Below are 17,301 nucleotides of genomic sequence, written 5' to 3'. Positions count from 1 at the left end.
GTCAGAAGCCAAAAAATATTTGCAGAAGAAGAGGATGACTATGAGGATGAGGAAGAGGAAGATGCAAGTGACTTGGATATTGAAAAGGGTGCCAGAGAGATGTCTGAGAAAGAGTCCAAAGTAGCATTTGATACCATGACTGCATCTAAACCACTCGAAACAAAACAAGAAGATACTTCTGGTCACTTAGCATCTGGAGCAACTGCAGAAGATCTACAGACAGAAACAATTGGTGATTCATCCTCAAAAAAGTCCCCCACAACAGAGCCTTTATCAGTACCTGGAGAGCACAAGGATGTAATCAGCATGGAGGATGAACAGTCCAAGAAACAAGATACTTGTTCAGTCCAATATGACATACCCAAACCCAGCGATGACAAACATGAACCACAGAAAACATCTGATAAAAAGCATGAATTGACTGAATCCCAAGCTGTTGCTCAATCAGCCATGTCTGATGCAACTTACTCATCATCTTCATCCTTTAGTTACTCTTCTTCAACATCTGCCTCATATTCAACGGGTCAACACCTTGGAGAATGCCTAGAAACACTGATTAATATTCCTAGTGTCCAACTAAGATCAGATGGAGACAGTATATCATATGAGTACTCATCGCTAAAAGAGGAAGAATCGCCCATTATGGATTTACCATGTTTAAAAAAAGATGAATACATGGAAGTCACAGACCGAATGACACCTGCTACAACTACAGCTGAATCAATATCGTGTCTTGCCAGGTTTTCTCCTCTCAGTCCCTTGGAGGAATCCAAATCGTTTCTTCAAGATCAAACATCATCAGCAGAGGAAAAGTCAGAGGAGGATATGTCAAGCATTAAATCTGACAGGGATCATGTCTCTCATCCTAAACATGTAACAGAGGCACATTCCTCAAAATCACCAGAATCAGCAACTTCTGAGCATGCAACTCATCCAATTGTGGTGGCATCTGCGACATCTCTCAAGTTTGACATTGCACCTTTGGAGAAGGCTGACTCTGCAGACAAACAGTCACGGGAAAAATCCTCTGATGATGAGCCTGAGGACAACAAAAGCATTTTTGAGGAGGGAACCTTGCCATGCAGAATTGAATGTGAAAGATCTTCAGCTACTGAAAAATTAAGCACAGCATCTTTACCAGAGCAACATGCTGATGTAAAACCCTCAACAACAATATTACATTCATTTGATCTGCAAACCATAGATGGGCCAACAGAAATGACAAGTTCTCAGAAGGTGCCAGTCACAACATGTGGGACTCTCAGTACTAACACACAAAGTGAACAAAGTATGAAGCAAGAAGAGGCAGAGAAGTCTAAGGAAATTATAGACTTGCCTGAAAAAGTACAGGAGAGGGTTGAAATGAAAGGAGCAAAAGTGAGCAAGATGGAATATGAAGAGAAGCGTGAGACAGATGAGAAAGAGGGAGTGCAACATAAAACAATTGAGGAAGAACAGATACAACAAAAAGATGAAAAGATGGTCGAAGTGAGGTCAGAAAAGATGGGAGAGAGCCTAGATAATGGCAAGAAGTCAGAGCAGCAGAGCGATAGTGAAGGGAAAACAGAGCAGTCAAAAACAAAGAAAGAGGTAGAACAAATTGAAAGAATTGTAGAAAAGGAATGTAAAGAAAAAATGGAAGAGAAGAAAGAGCAAACAGAAGAAGAAGTGATGGAAAAAGACAGCAAAAAAACAGATACAGTTGAGTCTAGCCAGCATAGTGCCCTTGCATCCACTATACAGCATGAGGATTTTGAATGTCTGAAGGCTCCACCTGGCTATGGGGAAGATGTTTATGAGGGTATAAAGGAGGAAAAGGGGGGTGAAGAGGAGGAAGAGAAGTATGATTCAAAAGAACGTCCACCCACTCCACTATCAGGAGCACGGGCTTGTTACCCTGAGGTCTCTAAGAAGTCCGATGAGGGATTAACTCGACCCTCTGATCTCGGTATGGAGGCCATGTCCTCACATTCACCTTCGCTCTTCAAACACCGCAAAGGAGATATCTCTCCATCCTTTATAAATCCAAGTCCACAGGAACTATCAAGTGAGGACGGAGAGGAAGATGCCAGAAGCGATCATTCAAGGGATGATGATGGTGATGATCGTGAGCAACACTCTGTCAAAAGGAGATCTCACAAGCAGCAGCATCGTCATCCCCACAGTCACCATGAAGATGGTAAGGAGGGATCGCACAGCATTCAGAGTGGTACAGCGACTGGGCATGGCATTATGCTAGCAGGGGAGGAAACTCCTCCTACATCTTTGAGCGAGTCAGTCCCATCTCAGTCTGACTCCGATGTTCCTCCAGAGACTGAGGAATGTCCTTCAATTACAGCAGAAGGGAACCTTGATTCTGATGAAGATGCAGAACATCTACCTGTGGACAAAATGTCTGCAGCTGGCGGCAACGGAGGAAGTCATCATTCCTCCTCCCCGAGGAGTCACGATCCCCCTCCCATCCCAATGAAAGACCCTCTTCCTCACCCACCACACCCTGATGTGTGCATGGTGGACCCAGAAGCCCTTCTTAATGGCCAGACCCACACAGAAAGACCAATGAAGAAGGACCTTAAAACAAATAGAGGCTTGAGGAAGACACTAGGAAAGTCTGCATCGCCGGCACGTAAGGGAGATGCAAAAAGCAGGAGATCTACTACCCCTGTGAAGCAGACATCCAAAGACTCCTCACCTCATGATCTTAAAAGAAAAGATTCAGAGAAGACTTTTCGTTTGTCCAAAATGTCTGAGACACAGGGATCCAGGGGAGACATCTACAACCCAGGAAGAGGATTGGTCAATGGCGTTAAGAGTAATGCAGGTACAAACATCGGGGATGCATGACACATTAGTACCATATTGGTTTTTGAGTGATATTACAGATTTTAATAATTTATCAGCCAATATTGGATATTTAATTGCGCATGCTAATTTACCTTTATTTACATTTAGATTATCTTCACTGTCATGTAACACTCACTTAAATTAATTCTTCAAACAAAATTTAATACTGTTAAAAGTAATCTTTGCTGTTAAAAGTAAAATGAACATAATTTTTTCATACTGTACATTATAATGTTGTGATACCTAAAGTCACTCGTAGCATTTAAAATAACAGATTTTTGTTTTTAGTGCTTTGTTATTAATTTATTTAGACAAACTAGTACAGATTTTTAAATGTTGTCTATTTATTGGCAATCAACCATAACATGGAAGAAATACTGTATATCAGTATAAGCCAGACAAATATCTCAACTGTACAGCAATGGTTCTTCACTGAACCACACATGCAAATAACCAATGGTATATTCTTTTAGGCTCCAACCTGAAATCCAGCGCTGGAACTCCACCTGGATCACCCATCTACGTCGACCTAGCTTACATTCCCAACCACTGCAGTGCTAAAAATGTCGATCAAGAGTTCTTCAAGCGAGTGCGAGCAGCATACTATGTCGTCAGTGGAAATGACCCAGGCAGTGGTGAACCCAGCCGTGCAGTTCTAGATGCACTCCTAGAAGGGAAAGCACAATGGGGCACTAATCTCCAGGTATGATTTGACTTTACACTAAAATTAAGTATATGGATGAGTTTGTATGTTTGTTGTAGTAATCCCCTAGAACAGGGGTTTTCAAACTGGGGTCTACTGTAGGGACACAAGGGGGTACTATGGAATATGCAAAAAAAATTACAAATTACATTTTTTTCCCCTGGGCTGTCAAAGTTAAAGTGCACTCAATATATTAATTCAATCCTTGTTTAATGTAAGGATTGAAAACTCATGTCCTAAGGTCTTATTTGCAAGCAGAATACTGCACTTTATCTGACCATCTTCTTCTCATTTAGGTCACTTTAATACCAACACATGACACAGAGGTAACTCGGAACTGGTATCAGCAGACCCATGAGAAACAGCAGGACCTGAATATAATGGTCTTGGCCAGCAGCAGCACAGTGGTTATGCAGGATGAATCTTTCCAAGCCTGCAAAATAGAATTTTGAATTGGTTTTCTATTTAGAGCTTTTCATTCGTTCCTCATTCATTTCTAATATTTTAGGTTTAGATGAGTTGCTCCACCCACAACCATCCATCCGCTGCCATTTATAGTTTGTATTCTAATCCTCAAAAATGCAACAAAATCTTAGTGCTGTCAAAGGACTTTATTATATAAGCTTTGGTCCTGAATCTATTGAACATTTTTGATTGCATCTGCAAGGCTTTGGCAGAAAACTGAATGTTCACTAGCTAGCCGTTATGAAATAATAATGTAATGTTCAAGTAGGCTAAAGCTGCAATGCAAATTGAGTTTTCTCATATTCTTTAACATAACATAGAGACCAAGTTTTTATCTTGCCTGTAATTTGAATTCAAAGCACAAAAAAGCCCTCTGTGAATTGGTTAATACATCATCTGATTCATGTTCTGCATCCATTATCATCAATTTTAACACATGTACCACATATAGACACAGTTGTCCAGCAGAACATACTCTAAACATAAGGTCGCAAGGCCTTAGAGCAAACAACCTCTGAGAACAGACTCAAAACAAAAAAGTTCAGAGTAGCTGTCTTGTGAGCTACGGTTACAAGGAGACTAGATGCAGTCTCTCCATGAGATCACATACCAGCAGATAGAGTGAAGAAATAAATAACTGTACTCTAAATTGCTAATCCAAAAAAGATTTGTGCCAAATCTCAATTCTTTCAAATGCCGATTTACAAAATCAAACATAATCCATGATTTGTGTCCCTTAGGTGACAAAAGATGGATCATTCTCTATTCAAACATCAAAGCAATCCAGTAGTTTTATCTCAATAATGTGATGAAGACTGTATAATGTACATGCTTTTAAGAGTAAAGCAAAGTAGATGGCATCTTGCTAAACTACTAACCCACTGATATGACATATTTTGGTTGACTAGGCTCTAATTTGATCATGTGATCAAGGTTATAGAAGGCAAAAGGTTATAGAAAGAGTAACAGTTTTGTGTTTTCTCAGTATTGCAATTACTGTACTAAAGCATGATGCTCTCTAGCTTGGACTAAACTTTGTAGGTATATTAATCTAGTGATCTGTTGTGGGGATCTGTTGGGGTCCAGATCTCTTTTCCAAAGCAGACTAATAACGAGCAGCTTAAATACCATCTGCCCATAAATTGAGTTGACCACTGTTGGAGTCAGATGGAAATGGTATTTTATTGCCATTTACATGATGTTCTGTTGCTTGAGTGAAAATATGACTGAAATTTAAATGTGGCCACTTTAAGACCAACAATGCTAATAATGCTTCAAATAATCTGTTACATATTTTGGTGTAGAGGATTCAGATTTGTGACATACTGAATGTTTTGTTTGTGTGTTGCTGATATGCTTGACCTGATTTTTTCCCCAAACTGAGATTCTCTGACTCACAAGCACTTTAGGTTTAACTTGTTTGAAAGGAAACTGGTGGTGGAAATTACACTATATATCAAAATGTAGCAGTAGAGACATTTGTCATAGAGAGACTTATCAATAGAATTGAATAGTTGTTGCTGTGAGAGCAGACAGTGAGGGTTACCCTCGTGCCTTTTGCGTGTTGTTTGACAAAGAAAATGTTAAGTCATCACACACACACACACACAACAATATGTGTACTAACAGATTTATTTTGGATTAACTAAAATTAGAAATTCTTTATAGCCTTACTTCTTTAGGTTTACGCTAATAAAGTTTTAATTGACTGAGAAGTTTGAGTATTATAAAACAGCAGGCATTAACGATTGCACTTTTCTAAAATGCAGTCAGTTTGGTAGGTAGGCTTCATGTGAATAAGTAATATTTAAATTTATTTGGGGGAAAAAAACAAATATAAAAATTTCAATTAAAATGACTAATCAACATTTGTTTTTTGGTCTGACGAAGTGGTCAAGAACAACTTTAGCTAGTTATTATCTAAATTAAATTCTAGGGAGGTCAGTTATTGAGAACAAATACACTTAAAATACTAGAACAGGAACAGTTTAAGATACATTTTTGACTTTTGTTGCTAGTATCAGTACATTAATTGGCATTTTTATGGGTTATATCTTTACAAATAGTAAAAATATGAATTCAACCTAACCCGAAGTTATATCAATTACAAAACAAGCTAACAATTAGTGTTTCTGTTTGCACTGAAGGTAAGAAAAACATTAGCAATCTGTCAATGGCTTTAGAATGCCTTTGGAACTGAAATAGTCTTGATTTGACAGTGGCTCAACATCTTCAGTTACATTGTGAACAGTATCTTCAATATCAAAACATCAAGGCCTCACTGGTAAATGCACAATTGTTTTGTCCTTAAAATAACCTTTGCTTTCAAGACAGCAGTGCCATCATTCATACTGTTCCAAAACAAGCTCTGAAACACTGCATCCTTAACCATAATCCAGTATATTCACAGTGAGTGGTTCGTTTTTAGTCTATCTTGATTTTTTTTAATGTAAAAGTTATTATGCATTGCAGCAGACTTAGTTTTGTGTTATTTGAATATAGATTTAAGTTCTCTCAGAGAAGTTGTCTTTGAGATGGTCAGCGTGACTGGGTCTTTGTGTACTTTTACTAGCTGAGAATGCACAAGTTAGCAGTGGTGGTCAAAGCCTAAGAACTTATCTCTAGGGCCTCAAAAAGACAGTAGATAGACACAGAATTCTTCACAAAATCATACCCAATTCCAACAATGTACGCAAACCCACACGGAGACCAAATTCTTTTATTTTTTGCTAGAAGGATTGTTAAAATGGGCTGAATCTGTACTGTAGCCTACATCATGTGGTGTGGATATATTTTCATATTTGAAAACGTGAGTGTTTTATTTCAAATACCTGGCCTTAGTAACAAGTACTATATGGTTTTATTGTGATTTCTTTACACAAAATTAGCTTTGTGATAAAGATGAATGCACTAACTTTAAATCATATTTTTGAATGTAAAAGTTGCTTCGCTGGATGCTGCTTGAACAAAAAAAGAACTAGCAAAATATGCACATGGAACAGTAAACCTCAGAAAATGGGTCACCGAAAGAACTGGCTAAGATCGTGAGTGACTCATGACAAAATATTACATGTTCAGCTGTTGCTGATTTTAGTACAGATACATAACTCTCTTGAAAATAAGATTTAGAACCTTTGGTTTGCAGATGGCTGTTTCACAACTACCACACTGCGAATGGAATACACTATAGATCCTTTACAATGAAAAAAAGCCAAAATAGAAATCAAAACAAATGGTATAACCTGTACATAAATCAAAATAGCTGACGTGGTAATTTATGTGAAATGCTTTCTTTTAAGAAAGTTCTATGGTCATTGTAATTCTACTTTCCTAAAGATAAAAAAGACTGCTTAAAGTACCTCTATGAATCTCTATTAGTTCAATTTCATTCTACATCAAATGCATCATGATGTGATGGGTTCATTTGGCCATGTCATGTATACGTATCCATCTTTGCATGTGACCTTATTAGTTATACTCCTGAATGTAATTGTTTAATAATCAGAATTAAAACTATTTTAAGAAGGTATATTTGAAGCTAATTGTCTTTATGGTACTGAAATATGTATATATTATTGGGCTTGGCTTCTGTTTGCCCTAAGATGTTGTCGAGAAGATGCTGTGATATTTCCTCGTTCTTTGGCGCTGTATTATATTTAAATAATGCGGACAGGTGGCTTCAACAAAAGCATATACCATTGATTAACAACATCAGAGCTCACAACATTTATAGGTTTATAACTTATCATTAAAAATCAATTTCCCTGTGAAGAAAATAAATTGTAACGCTCATTCAATTAAACTTACCGGCGCTACTTTTGTGTCTCTCGTATCACTCCGCGCACTCGCATTTTTAGTACATTATTTCATTCTTATCTTATTACGTCTCAGTTATTGATTATATTGATATTGGGCTTGGCTTCTGTTTGCCCTAAGATGTTGTCGAGAAGATGCTGTGATATTTCCTCGTTCTTTGGCGCTGTATGAATCTTAGTTCTCTTCTTCTTTAGTGCAATATTCAACATTCTGTCTTTAAAAGCTAAATGCAAAAGTAGATTTCTGCTGATTTACTGTAAAGGGAACCATCCTGGTGATCATCAATAAAAAACATCAAAATTTGGAAAACTCTTTCTGCGTGGGCCTCTTCATTGTTTAATTTTTTTAATTTCATACACTTGTCAGACAGACTGTTGACCAAAATACATTATTTAAACTAAATGGCAGTGCGATGACATGGTTGATCTCAACCCAATAAATAAACCAGATTAAAAACATATAGTGTTAATCTGACGTTCTGAAATACTTGATTCTGATTGGTCAATCGCAACAAAAGTGCTCTTCAACACTTAGCACTGTTGGTTCCAGAAGTATTTTTTCCATTTTTATAAAAGTCTTCCATAAAACATTATAAGCCACGATTCAAACCAACCAGCTACGAGGTGAATCACAACATTACAAGTTTAAAAAAAAAATAGTAATCATATTTTAATTTAAAGTTGTTGATGAAAGTTGGAGCTTCCTTTGGCGTGATTTGCTGGCTGCGACTCTCTGATTGGAGGAAAATTCTACATGGGTGTCATGGGTAAATGGTTTTTCATCATGAATTCCACTGTTAAACTTGAATGCGCGCACGCATTTTTAGTACATTATTTCATTCTTATCTTATTACGTCTCAGTTATTGATTATATTGAAAATTACCTCAGAGACTGATTATTGACTCTATTAATATTACTGTCATATTACAGTTTTCATCTTGTTACTAGACTGATTGTTTTGTACATTGGACTGTTTTTGTTAGCGGAAGCTTTAGGATAATAAAAGTAAAAAAAAAAACATGAATTATATCAGTAACATAAGCTTTAAAGCTTTTACAATTTAAACACTCCAAAATTAATATTTCTTTTTTTTAACCATCTGAGGACCGAATCTGAAGTGTTTTTTTTTCCCTGAGGAAATCTGTGGTGTTACTGTCGATAGATGTTTGAACCCATTTGAACAGTTTCTCCTCCTTTCCTTTAACACTGACATTACCTCACGCTAATTGAGCGTCCACAGCAACCCACACATCTTCCAAAATCTTTTGGCAGGAGCTAAAGTGGTTGTTAGCCTCTTACACCGGCACCGGCCGATGACACGCTTCTTAATTCGCCAGCTCACCGTCGCGGATAACTAGCCTCTTGGCTGCTATGACGATTTTATATTACCAGCAGGCAAGATTTTAAGGCAGAGGGAGGTAGGAGCAATTTATGATATTGTCTTTTCAATTTGATTAATGGTCTCGTAACCTGTCAGAATTTATATCGCACATAAATTGTGAAATGAATTATGCAGCTACTATGCAGTTCAAACTAGGCTAAGAGAATATGCACAATATCATTCACTTCAAAGACCCGATTCTGTATTATATTTCACGATTCCACTCCATCAGGCCCCTGTGGGAAAATATCCGCTGGACGTTTGGCATATTTGTCCACACATGAATGAAAATGAGCTAACAGAGCACAGTATGCAGAGGCGTAGCAATGGGGCAGGCAAGGCAGGCAAATGCCTGGGGCCCCGCATTTTAAGGGGGCCCCCGATGGCCGACCATTTAAATCAACAGGAATGTTAATATTAATAACTATAACACGCAGCGACATCTCTCCATCCCCCCTATGGAGCCCACTCTCTCGATACACCGGTTATGCTTTTGCCTCCTCGGCCGCCTTTTTCAAACAGGTGCAGCTATGACGATTGCGGTGCTGTAGATTAGAAAATGCATGATCTGGAGCGGAGCAGAACGCGGGACTCGAGCGTTTTTAATCCATTCCTATGGAAATTGAGCTTGCGCAATTTAGGAATGAACTGAAAAAAGTTCGCGCGCACACACATAAACACGCACGTTAAACATAAGGAGGAGGACAAATCTATCAGGCAGCCTGAAGCGGAAAAAAAGAGGAGGAAAAGAGGAAACAGGACAACGGTAAGCATAGCACCAATTTATGTTTCTGCCCACACTCTATTCCACTCCAAACCAAATATAAAACATTTTATTCATCATTGTTTTCATGAGCAAATGATAACGGGCTAGGTTGTCATGCAACAACTGTGCCTTAAATATTTTAACATTCCCATTTTTTACAGCCTAATTAATTAAAAATTATAAATATTTTTTTCTCCGTTCGATATTATGCTTGAATTCATCAGGCTACACAAAAGATATTCGTGTCTCGCGAAGAGAAACGCACAGACTGCAAATAGCCTACACTACTAAACAAAACTTCGCCGCAACTCGTTCACTTGCTGATATACATAACATAATTCAGTAAATACCTATTCAGAATAGGCACTTAATTCAAATAGCTATTAGGCTAAGTAATAAAATAAATAACGAGAATCCACTGACCAAAATCAGCCTGGAAATGCTAAAAAAATAAATAAATTTTTTTACAATTGAAAGGTAGCCTACTCTGTTATTTCATCAGTCAGTCATGGAATTCTGGTGGTTGATGGGCTTCTGGCAACATTAAATCCAGGAGAGAAGGCAATTCTATAGATTTGAGTGCACAGGTTTGAGCGTGCACATCCGAATGAGAGAGAGCGCGCGTCTTGTTTTGTGCATTATTAGATGTGTTTTGTCCACATTTCATATGTTGTATAATTATATCACTAGGTAACAAAGATACATTAACAAACAAAACAAAAATATATTTTAGAAGGGCCTCACTGATTAATTTTGCCTGGGGCCCCCACTTCATGTATGCCTCTGACAGTATGACTTCATCTTTAGGACGCAGGCTGCCTGTGATGACTAGCTGTCTTCACACACCAGTCACTCATTCAGTTGAAATCAATAAGGTTGAGAATCCGTCACTATAGCAACACAGCAGCACAGCTGAGGGCAAAGCATGAGTCATCATTATTGTTTTGCATCACTCTTTGAGACTCACACCACATATTGAATTTCAAAACCTCAATTAGGTCGGAGAGAACAACAAATCGCACCAGGTATAAGTCACAGTGATTTGGTAAACTTTGAAGGTGTGCCTTTCATTCATATAAAATATTACAAAGACACTTTTAAAGCAATTTTATTAAGTAATCTAAGTCTCTAATATTAAATATACTTACAGAGTAAACACAACAGCAGATTGCAAACAGCTGAACATTCTTGAAAGGTCTATTGCAGCTCATTTTAAGTGACAGGTCACCCAAAAAATAAAAATACTGTCATCATTTACTCGCCTTCAAGTTGTTCCAAACCTGTACGAGTTTCTTCCGTTGAGCACAAAATAAGATATTTTGAAGAATGTGGGTAACCAAATATTTGACGTAGACATTCACTTCCATAGTTTGGAAAATAAAAAATACTATGTAAGTCAATGGCTACCGTCAACTGTTTGGTTACCCACATTCTTCAAAATATCTTCTTTTGTGTTCAACAGAAGAAATAATTCATACAGGTTCGGAACGACATGAGGCTGAGTAAATGACAGAATTTTCATGTTTAGGTGAACTATCCCTTTAATCATTCTCAAACAATACCTTTTGCATTTCATATAATAAAAATACAGCAATTTTCATTTAAATCTAAAAACAAATCGTGATCAAAAAAATCAAACATCTAAAAAAAAATCATAAAATAATACTAATATACACAAACTGAAAAAAAATAGTGGTAAAATTAAAATTACGCAACTTGATCTGAATGATTAAATATATTTTTTGTGGACGTATTGGTCTATGTGCTCATTTGAGTTGCATTACGCTGTAGGGTGACAAAAGAAGATGCACAGATAATTACTATTGTCTGTAATGTCTCTGTCTCTCTGCCACTGATTCTGGGATCATAATTACTATCTAACTCCACCGGAGCTCAGAAGTACAGCGGAAGAGCTAATTACTGGTTTCAGAGCTGTATTTGCTGACAGATCAAACTATCAGCTGAATCCAGCCAAAGAGGCTCTGTATTGTTCAGGAAGAAGTGCAGATAGTACAATATTAGCAGCTTCCAAGTAGATAACTAGGACCGTATCAATCTTAACCTCAATCCTTTAAAGAGATACTGCAAAACTGATATAAGAGCAAAAAATGTTTCCAAGATGTCTACTCGCTGTTGAATCTGAAGTTGGATGATGCTGGCCCTGCTACAGATGGAGACGAGGGCCCGGCACTGGATACGGTACTGGGAGGGCTGCTGGTGTCTGCACACACAAACACACCGTTTTTTATTTGTAGTCTTTGTCTTGGCAAAAAATATCCTTTAAATTTAGCCATGTCACATTCATTAATTTATTTGGAATAAAATGGCATGTAATTGAAAAAATATTTTAATTAAAAAGAAAACATTTTTGCACTACTTTTCACAAGTTTGGGGTCGGAAATTTAAAAAAAAAAATGTTATTGCTTTTATGGTCACCAAGGCTGCAATTATTTGGTCAAAAATACAGTAAAATACAGTTTATTTATATATATTTTAAATGTAATTTGTTATTGTAATTTCAAAGCTGAATGTCAGCTTTATTACTCTAGCCTTCAGTGTCACATGATCCTTCAGAAATCATTCTAATATGCTCACTTTGTACTCAAGAAACATTTTTTATTATTATCAGTGCTGAAAACAGTTGTGCGGCTTAATTTTTTGTGGAAACTGTGATACATTTTTTTTCAGGATTTTTGATGAATAGAAAGTTCAAAAGAACAGCATTTATTTGAAATAGACATTTTATGTAACATTATAAATGTCATTACTGTCACTTAATGTAATGCATCCTTGCTGAAAAAGTATTGATTAAAAAAAGAACACATTTTTGAACACAGCAACACTGGTTCAACCAATAGTTGATTTTGGTGTAGGGCTTTGCTATCTAAATAAACAAATGGCAGGCAGAGTTCATCGCGATTCCAATTGGTACTGCTTGTGTCACAGTGATCAATCACAGCACTCGAAATTAATCTTTAAAACACATAATATAAAGTCAGCCAAACTAGAACCTGTTGGCAGATTCTTAGTATTTATTTCATAAACCATAATTTTAGTGACCGCATTTATATAACCCACATCCTGCTGTATTGTCCTACATAAAGAGCCTCATAGAACTATTGTTACATAACCAAAAACAGAACAATTACACTATTAATCTTTTATTAATTTTGGAATTGGAATTTTGTCTTCCAACATGTTCCTGGCCCCACTTTCACAAACAATATTATAGTAAATGGGTTACAAAGAGGCAGACAACGCAGTGACTAACACAACCTAGAGTTTTACTGAAAGCTGCTCCTAAAGCCACAGACTGAACATAAATCACTAAACTCCCAGGGGAAACTGTGCTGCATTAAAAGCCAACAGTAATCATCTAAATGGCAGAGCTAAAAACCAGAATAAATCTGACAACTTGACTACTTCTTGCACCAGATATGAGGTTTCATGTCTCTTCCAATAAGAGTGACCATTTAAAGTGCACTCAAAGTGTATTATCCTACTGAAAAAGTACTGTGGAGGTACTATGACGGTTATAAGATGACAATACCATGGTATGTCAATATACACTCACCACCAACCACTTTATTAGGTAAACCCATTCAACTGCTTGTTAATACAAATATGTAATCAGATAATCTCATGGCAGCAACTCAATGCATTTAAGCACGTAGACATAGTCAAGATGATCTGCTGAACCGAGCATCAGAAAATGGAAGAAAGGTAATTTAAGTGACTTTGAACGTGGCATAGTTGTTGGTGCCAGACGGGATGGTCTGAGTATTTCACAATCTGCTGATCTACTGGGATTTTCATACACGCACAACCATCTCTAGGGTTTACCTGAGTATTTCTACTGACCATGTCCATCCCTTTATGACCACAGTGTATCTTCTTGTTATAGCTACTTCCAGCAGACGTGCCGTCACAAAGCTCAAATTTTGTCAAACTGAACATGACCATTCACTGCACTCAAATGGAATGTTCCCAGCACCTTGTTGAATCTATGCCATGAAAAACTGAGGCAGTTCTCAAGGCAAAAGAAGGTCCAAGCAAGGTGTACCTAATAAAGTGGCCAGTGAGTGGTAAAGTGGTTTCATGATAAAGTGAAGTATACTCACACCAGAGAGACTGTGCAGCTGGTTGGTTCTGGACCGGGGTTGACATTGGCGTCTCCTGATTATCAGCATCTATGGATGGCTTGGAGTGTGTCTCAAACATGGCAGACAGGGCTAAAGAGAAAAGAAAAGAATATACACTTAAAAATAAAGGTTCCAAAAGGGTGTTTTTACAGCGATGCCACAGAAGAACCATTTTTGGATTCCCCAAAGAACTTTTCAGTGAACAGTCATTAAAAACCATTTTTTAGTGTGAAGAACTTCTTAAAAATCTAAAGAACCTCTTTTCACTGTAAAAAAAAACCTTTCGTGGAATGGAAAGGTTCCATGGATGTTAAAGGTTCTTCATGGAACTGTTGATGTTAATAAAGAACCTAAATGCTGAGGCCTATTTGAAATGTAATTGGCAATTCAGACAATTTAAGCAGTTTATAGCTACACATTGGCTTTTGATGTCCGTTCAGTGTAAATTATTATAACTTTGATGCAAATGTGATCAACGTCCTCATAAATTAGATTTCAAGACAAGTGTAATAATGAATGTGAAAGCATTCATCCACTTACATTTGAGTCTCTTAAATTGTGTCTCGCTCCCGTTCTTACACAACGTCGTGAGGAACTCATCCACCTGCTTGAGGGACAGTGAGTTGTGCAGCGTCTCCAGTGGATAGATGGAGGGCACCAAGGAGCAACCTTCAAACCCTGCACCAACACATGGTCCAAAACACAAACTCATCATTACAGATTTCCTATGAACACTTTCTGAGCTCTTGTATACGAAAAACACAACAAGAGTATGAAGTCAACCTCATGTGACCTACAAGCACTGTATGGCCACACAAACACCACCCAACACCATTTAGACACTGGGTATCCAGAATTGTTTTTAGCAGCCCAAAATCTCAAAGATGCACCATGATGCAACTGGAATTGCATTGTATCATGTTGGCTTGTGATACATTAGCATCTTCACAATTAACTAGACGATAATGAACAAGTTCTAGAATTTTAGTTCACTAACAAAGTGTTTTGCATCTCGTTTGCAAGGCATTATCAGTTTAATGTCGAGAGAATTAGGATGGACTGCTGCAGACTAATAAATCAATTAGGAACTTTACATGTTTAACTAACCAATAAAAAGATTAGAGAAACTGTCATTTGAAAAACAAGTGCCATGCTGGAGAAACACATTTTAATGCTAATGCTCTAGTATATTGAAATGGATTTAATTACTTTTTCGTTTGCTAATGTGTTTAGGTTAGCAGTAATGGAACTAGATGATGATGATAGAGAAAATGTGTAAATGGAAGAGGTGCACTTTCCTAGTTTAATTATGAGAAAAAAACGAACATAATTACTCAGAGGTAGTTTAATTCAGCACTTTATATGATAATAAAGATTTGCATATTGTTAAAATAAAACCTTTTCTTTAATCTCTTAAGTTCTGTCCTTTAAAATAGTTGGTAACTTGAGAACTTTTGCAAGCAGGTCATTCAGTTAACGAGTTGAATCTGTGAACAAATTAGTCCCGATTTATGAATGAATCATTTTGTGTGAGAGCAATAACAGCATAGTTTAGATGATGTTATTCGTTTAATTCTACTGAAAGTGTGCCAGGCTGCTTTGTTCTGCATAGCAAATCTAGTCATGCAGTTTGTACACACCATATGGCAAGATCTACATGCAATAAAAACAGTTTTTTTTAAATCCAGACCCACCAGAACACTATGATTAACTAATTAAAATACAAAACCTAGAATGAATTATGCACATAAGATACAAAGTTCAAAAGAACAGCATTTTTTTTTTTAAACAGAAATCTTTTGTAACTGTATAAATACCATATAAATGTTTAATTAAACATCAGTACCATAATGCAGGTTCTACTATTTCATAAAAGCAGTATGCCACTGGAGGTCATGCATTATATCGATTTTACCATTGTTAAGAGGATATTAGAACACAAAGCTTAAGAATACTCAATAACGGTGGTGAAATAAATGTAACTACAGGCCTCTTGTGCCTCATTGTCTTTTTGGGAAATGGTAAAATTGACTTTTTTGGTCAATCAAGATACTCTAATAAACATGTAAAAAGGTGCAAGATGGCTTAATTAAAGTATTATACTTACTCTATGCAGAAGTTAACATAAGCAAGTGGTCTTCACATTCACCAAGCCATATGTACAGGCATGCGGTAAGAAAAGAGGAACAGAGGTTATGATATGTTACACAGTGGAAAGAAAGGGCACAGAGTGAAGAAAAGCAAGAAGTCAGATAAAAGAGCAGAGCAGATAACTGCAACATTTTGGCATAAGCTGAAGCTCCACACACTTTGTTGCACGTGAGCAAGTGACAAGGGGGCTGACCAGAGAGGCATTCTGGGGGTTTCTGGCCAGCACGGAGCAGGCGGAGGTGGTAGGAGCAGTGGTGTGGGTGGTGGAGAAGAGCCGGGTGAGCAGACAGCCCGGCTAACAGCTTTACCACCTGATGCTCATCTAAGAGCTCTACGGGAGAGAAAGAATGGAAGGAGGACAAAAAGGACTGAATGGATGCAAGAGGAGAAGGTTAGCAACAGAGAAGCATAACAAATATCCGGGAAAAGGAATTCTGGAAGACAGAGGAAAAGATGGAATGGAAAGAGTAATGTTAGTTTTTTAAAGTTCTATTAAATCTCTCAATTGTAATTTTTTAAAGAATAAATAAAGTTACACTGTAATTTTCAAAAAAACATACAGGTACAGGCACAGGCACATGAATTCTGGGAAGGTACAGGGGAAGAAAGCAGTACGGAGTAGTGTTAGATTTTAAAATTAATTAATTTCTCATTTGTAATAAATAAATACTTTAATATTACTACAATAAAAACAGAAAATGTTTTTGTTTGTTAATTGTTTAGTTAATTATTGAGAATGGGGAGTCAGATTCATAAGCATAATTCAAATCCACTGAGTATCAGAAGGAAAATACTGAGTAACAGGAGGAAGAGGAGGGAGAGGGATGAGGTAAGCAAAGATGTGGCAGAGATGGAGGAGGGATAGTGTGGGCCGTAGGGAAGGGAAGGCTTTGGGGATTCGGGAGGGAACTAAACACTGCAGGTTGAAGGGGAACAAAGGGATGACAGAGATGGAGGAGGAGGAGGAAGGAGAGGCCACTGCAGCACACAGCAATGAGGATCCACTGCCTCAACTCCTGCGGAGATGTTTTTG

At 37.3% G+C, this 17,301-nt stretch overlaps 2 protein-coding genes across 3 annotated transcripts in view; one reads left to right on the top strand and one right to left on the bottom strand.

Annotated features, from left to right (window-relative positions):
• LOC107716682 (microtubule-associated protein 1B-like) overlaps positions 1–6,726 on the top strand; it is a 38,713-nt gene extending 31,987 nt beyond the window's left edge. The window contains exons 6-8 of one of the 2 annotated variants that reach the window (XM_016523190.1): positions 1–2,821; positions 3,318–3,547; positions 3,844–6,726. The exon at positions 1–2,821 is cut by the window's left edge and continues 1 nt beyond it. In XM_016523190.1, coding sequence (XP_016378676.1) covers positions 1–2,821; positions 3,318–3,547; positions 3,844–3,999 — 3,207 coding nt within the window. In that variant the 3' untranslated portion in view covers positions 4,000–6,726. The remainder of the gene's footprint in view (positions 2,822–3,317; positions 3,548–3,843) is intronic. The other variant, XM_016523189.1, reaches the window with a different exon arrangement.
• A 4,915-nt stretch (positions 6,727–11,641) lies between these two features.
• The window catches only part of ppip5k1b (diphosphoinositol pentakisphosphate kinase 1b), a 41,183-nt gene continuing 35,523 nt past the window's right edge, over positions 11,642–17,301 (bottom strand). The window contains exons 25-27 of the mRNA XM_016523116.1: positions 14,658–14,795; positions 14,097–14,207; positions 11,642–12,196 (exon numbers count right to left, since the gene is read on the bottom strand). Of these exons, the coding sequence (XP_016378602.1) occupies positions 12,099–12,196; positions 14,097–14,207; positions 14,658–14,795 (347 nt within the window). The 3' untranslated portion in view covers positions 11,642–12,098. The remainder of the gene's footprint in view (positions 12,197–14,096; positions 14,208–14,657; positions 14,796–17,301) is intronic.

The sequence above is a fragment of the Sinocyclocheilus rhinocerous genome, unplaced genomic scaffold (assembly GCF_001515625.1).
Source record: "Sinocyclocheilus rhinocerous isolate Xijiao unplaced genomic scaffold, SAMN03320098_v1.1 scaffold1201, whole genome shotgun sequence".
Lineage (NCBI taxonomy): Eukaryota > Metazoa > Chordata > Actinopteri > Cypriniformes > Cyprinidae > Sinocyclocheilus > Sinocyclocheilus rhinocerous.
The sequence above is the reverse complement of the archived record's forward strand: the minus strand, read 5'-3'. Positions and strand labels throughout refer to the sequence as shown.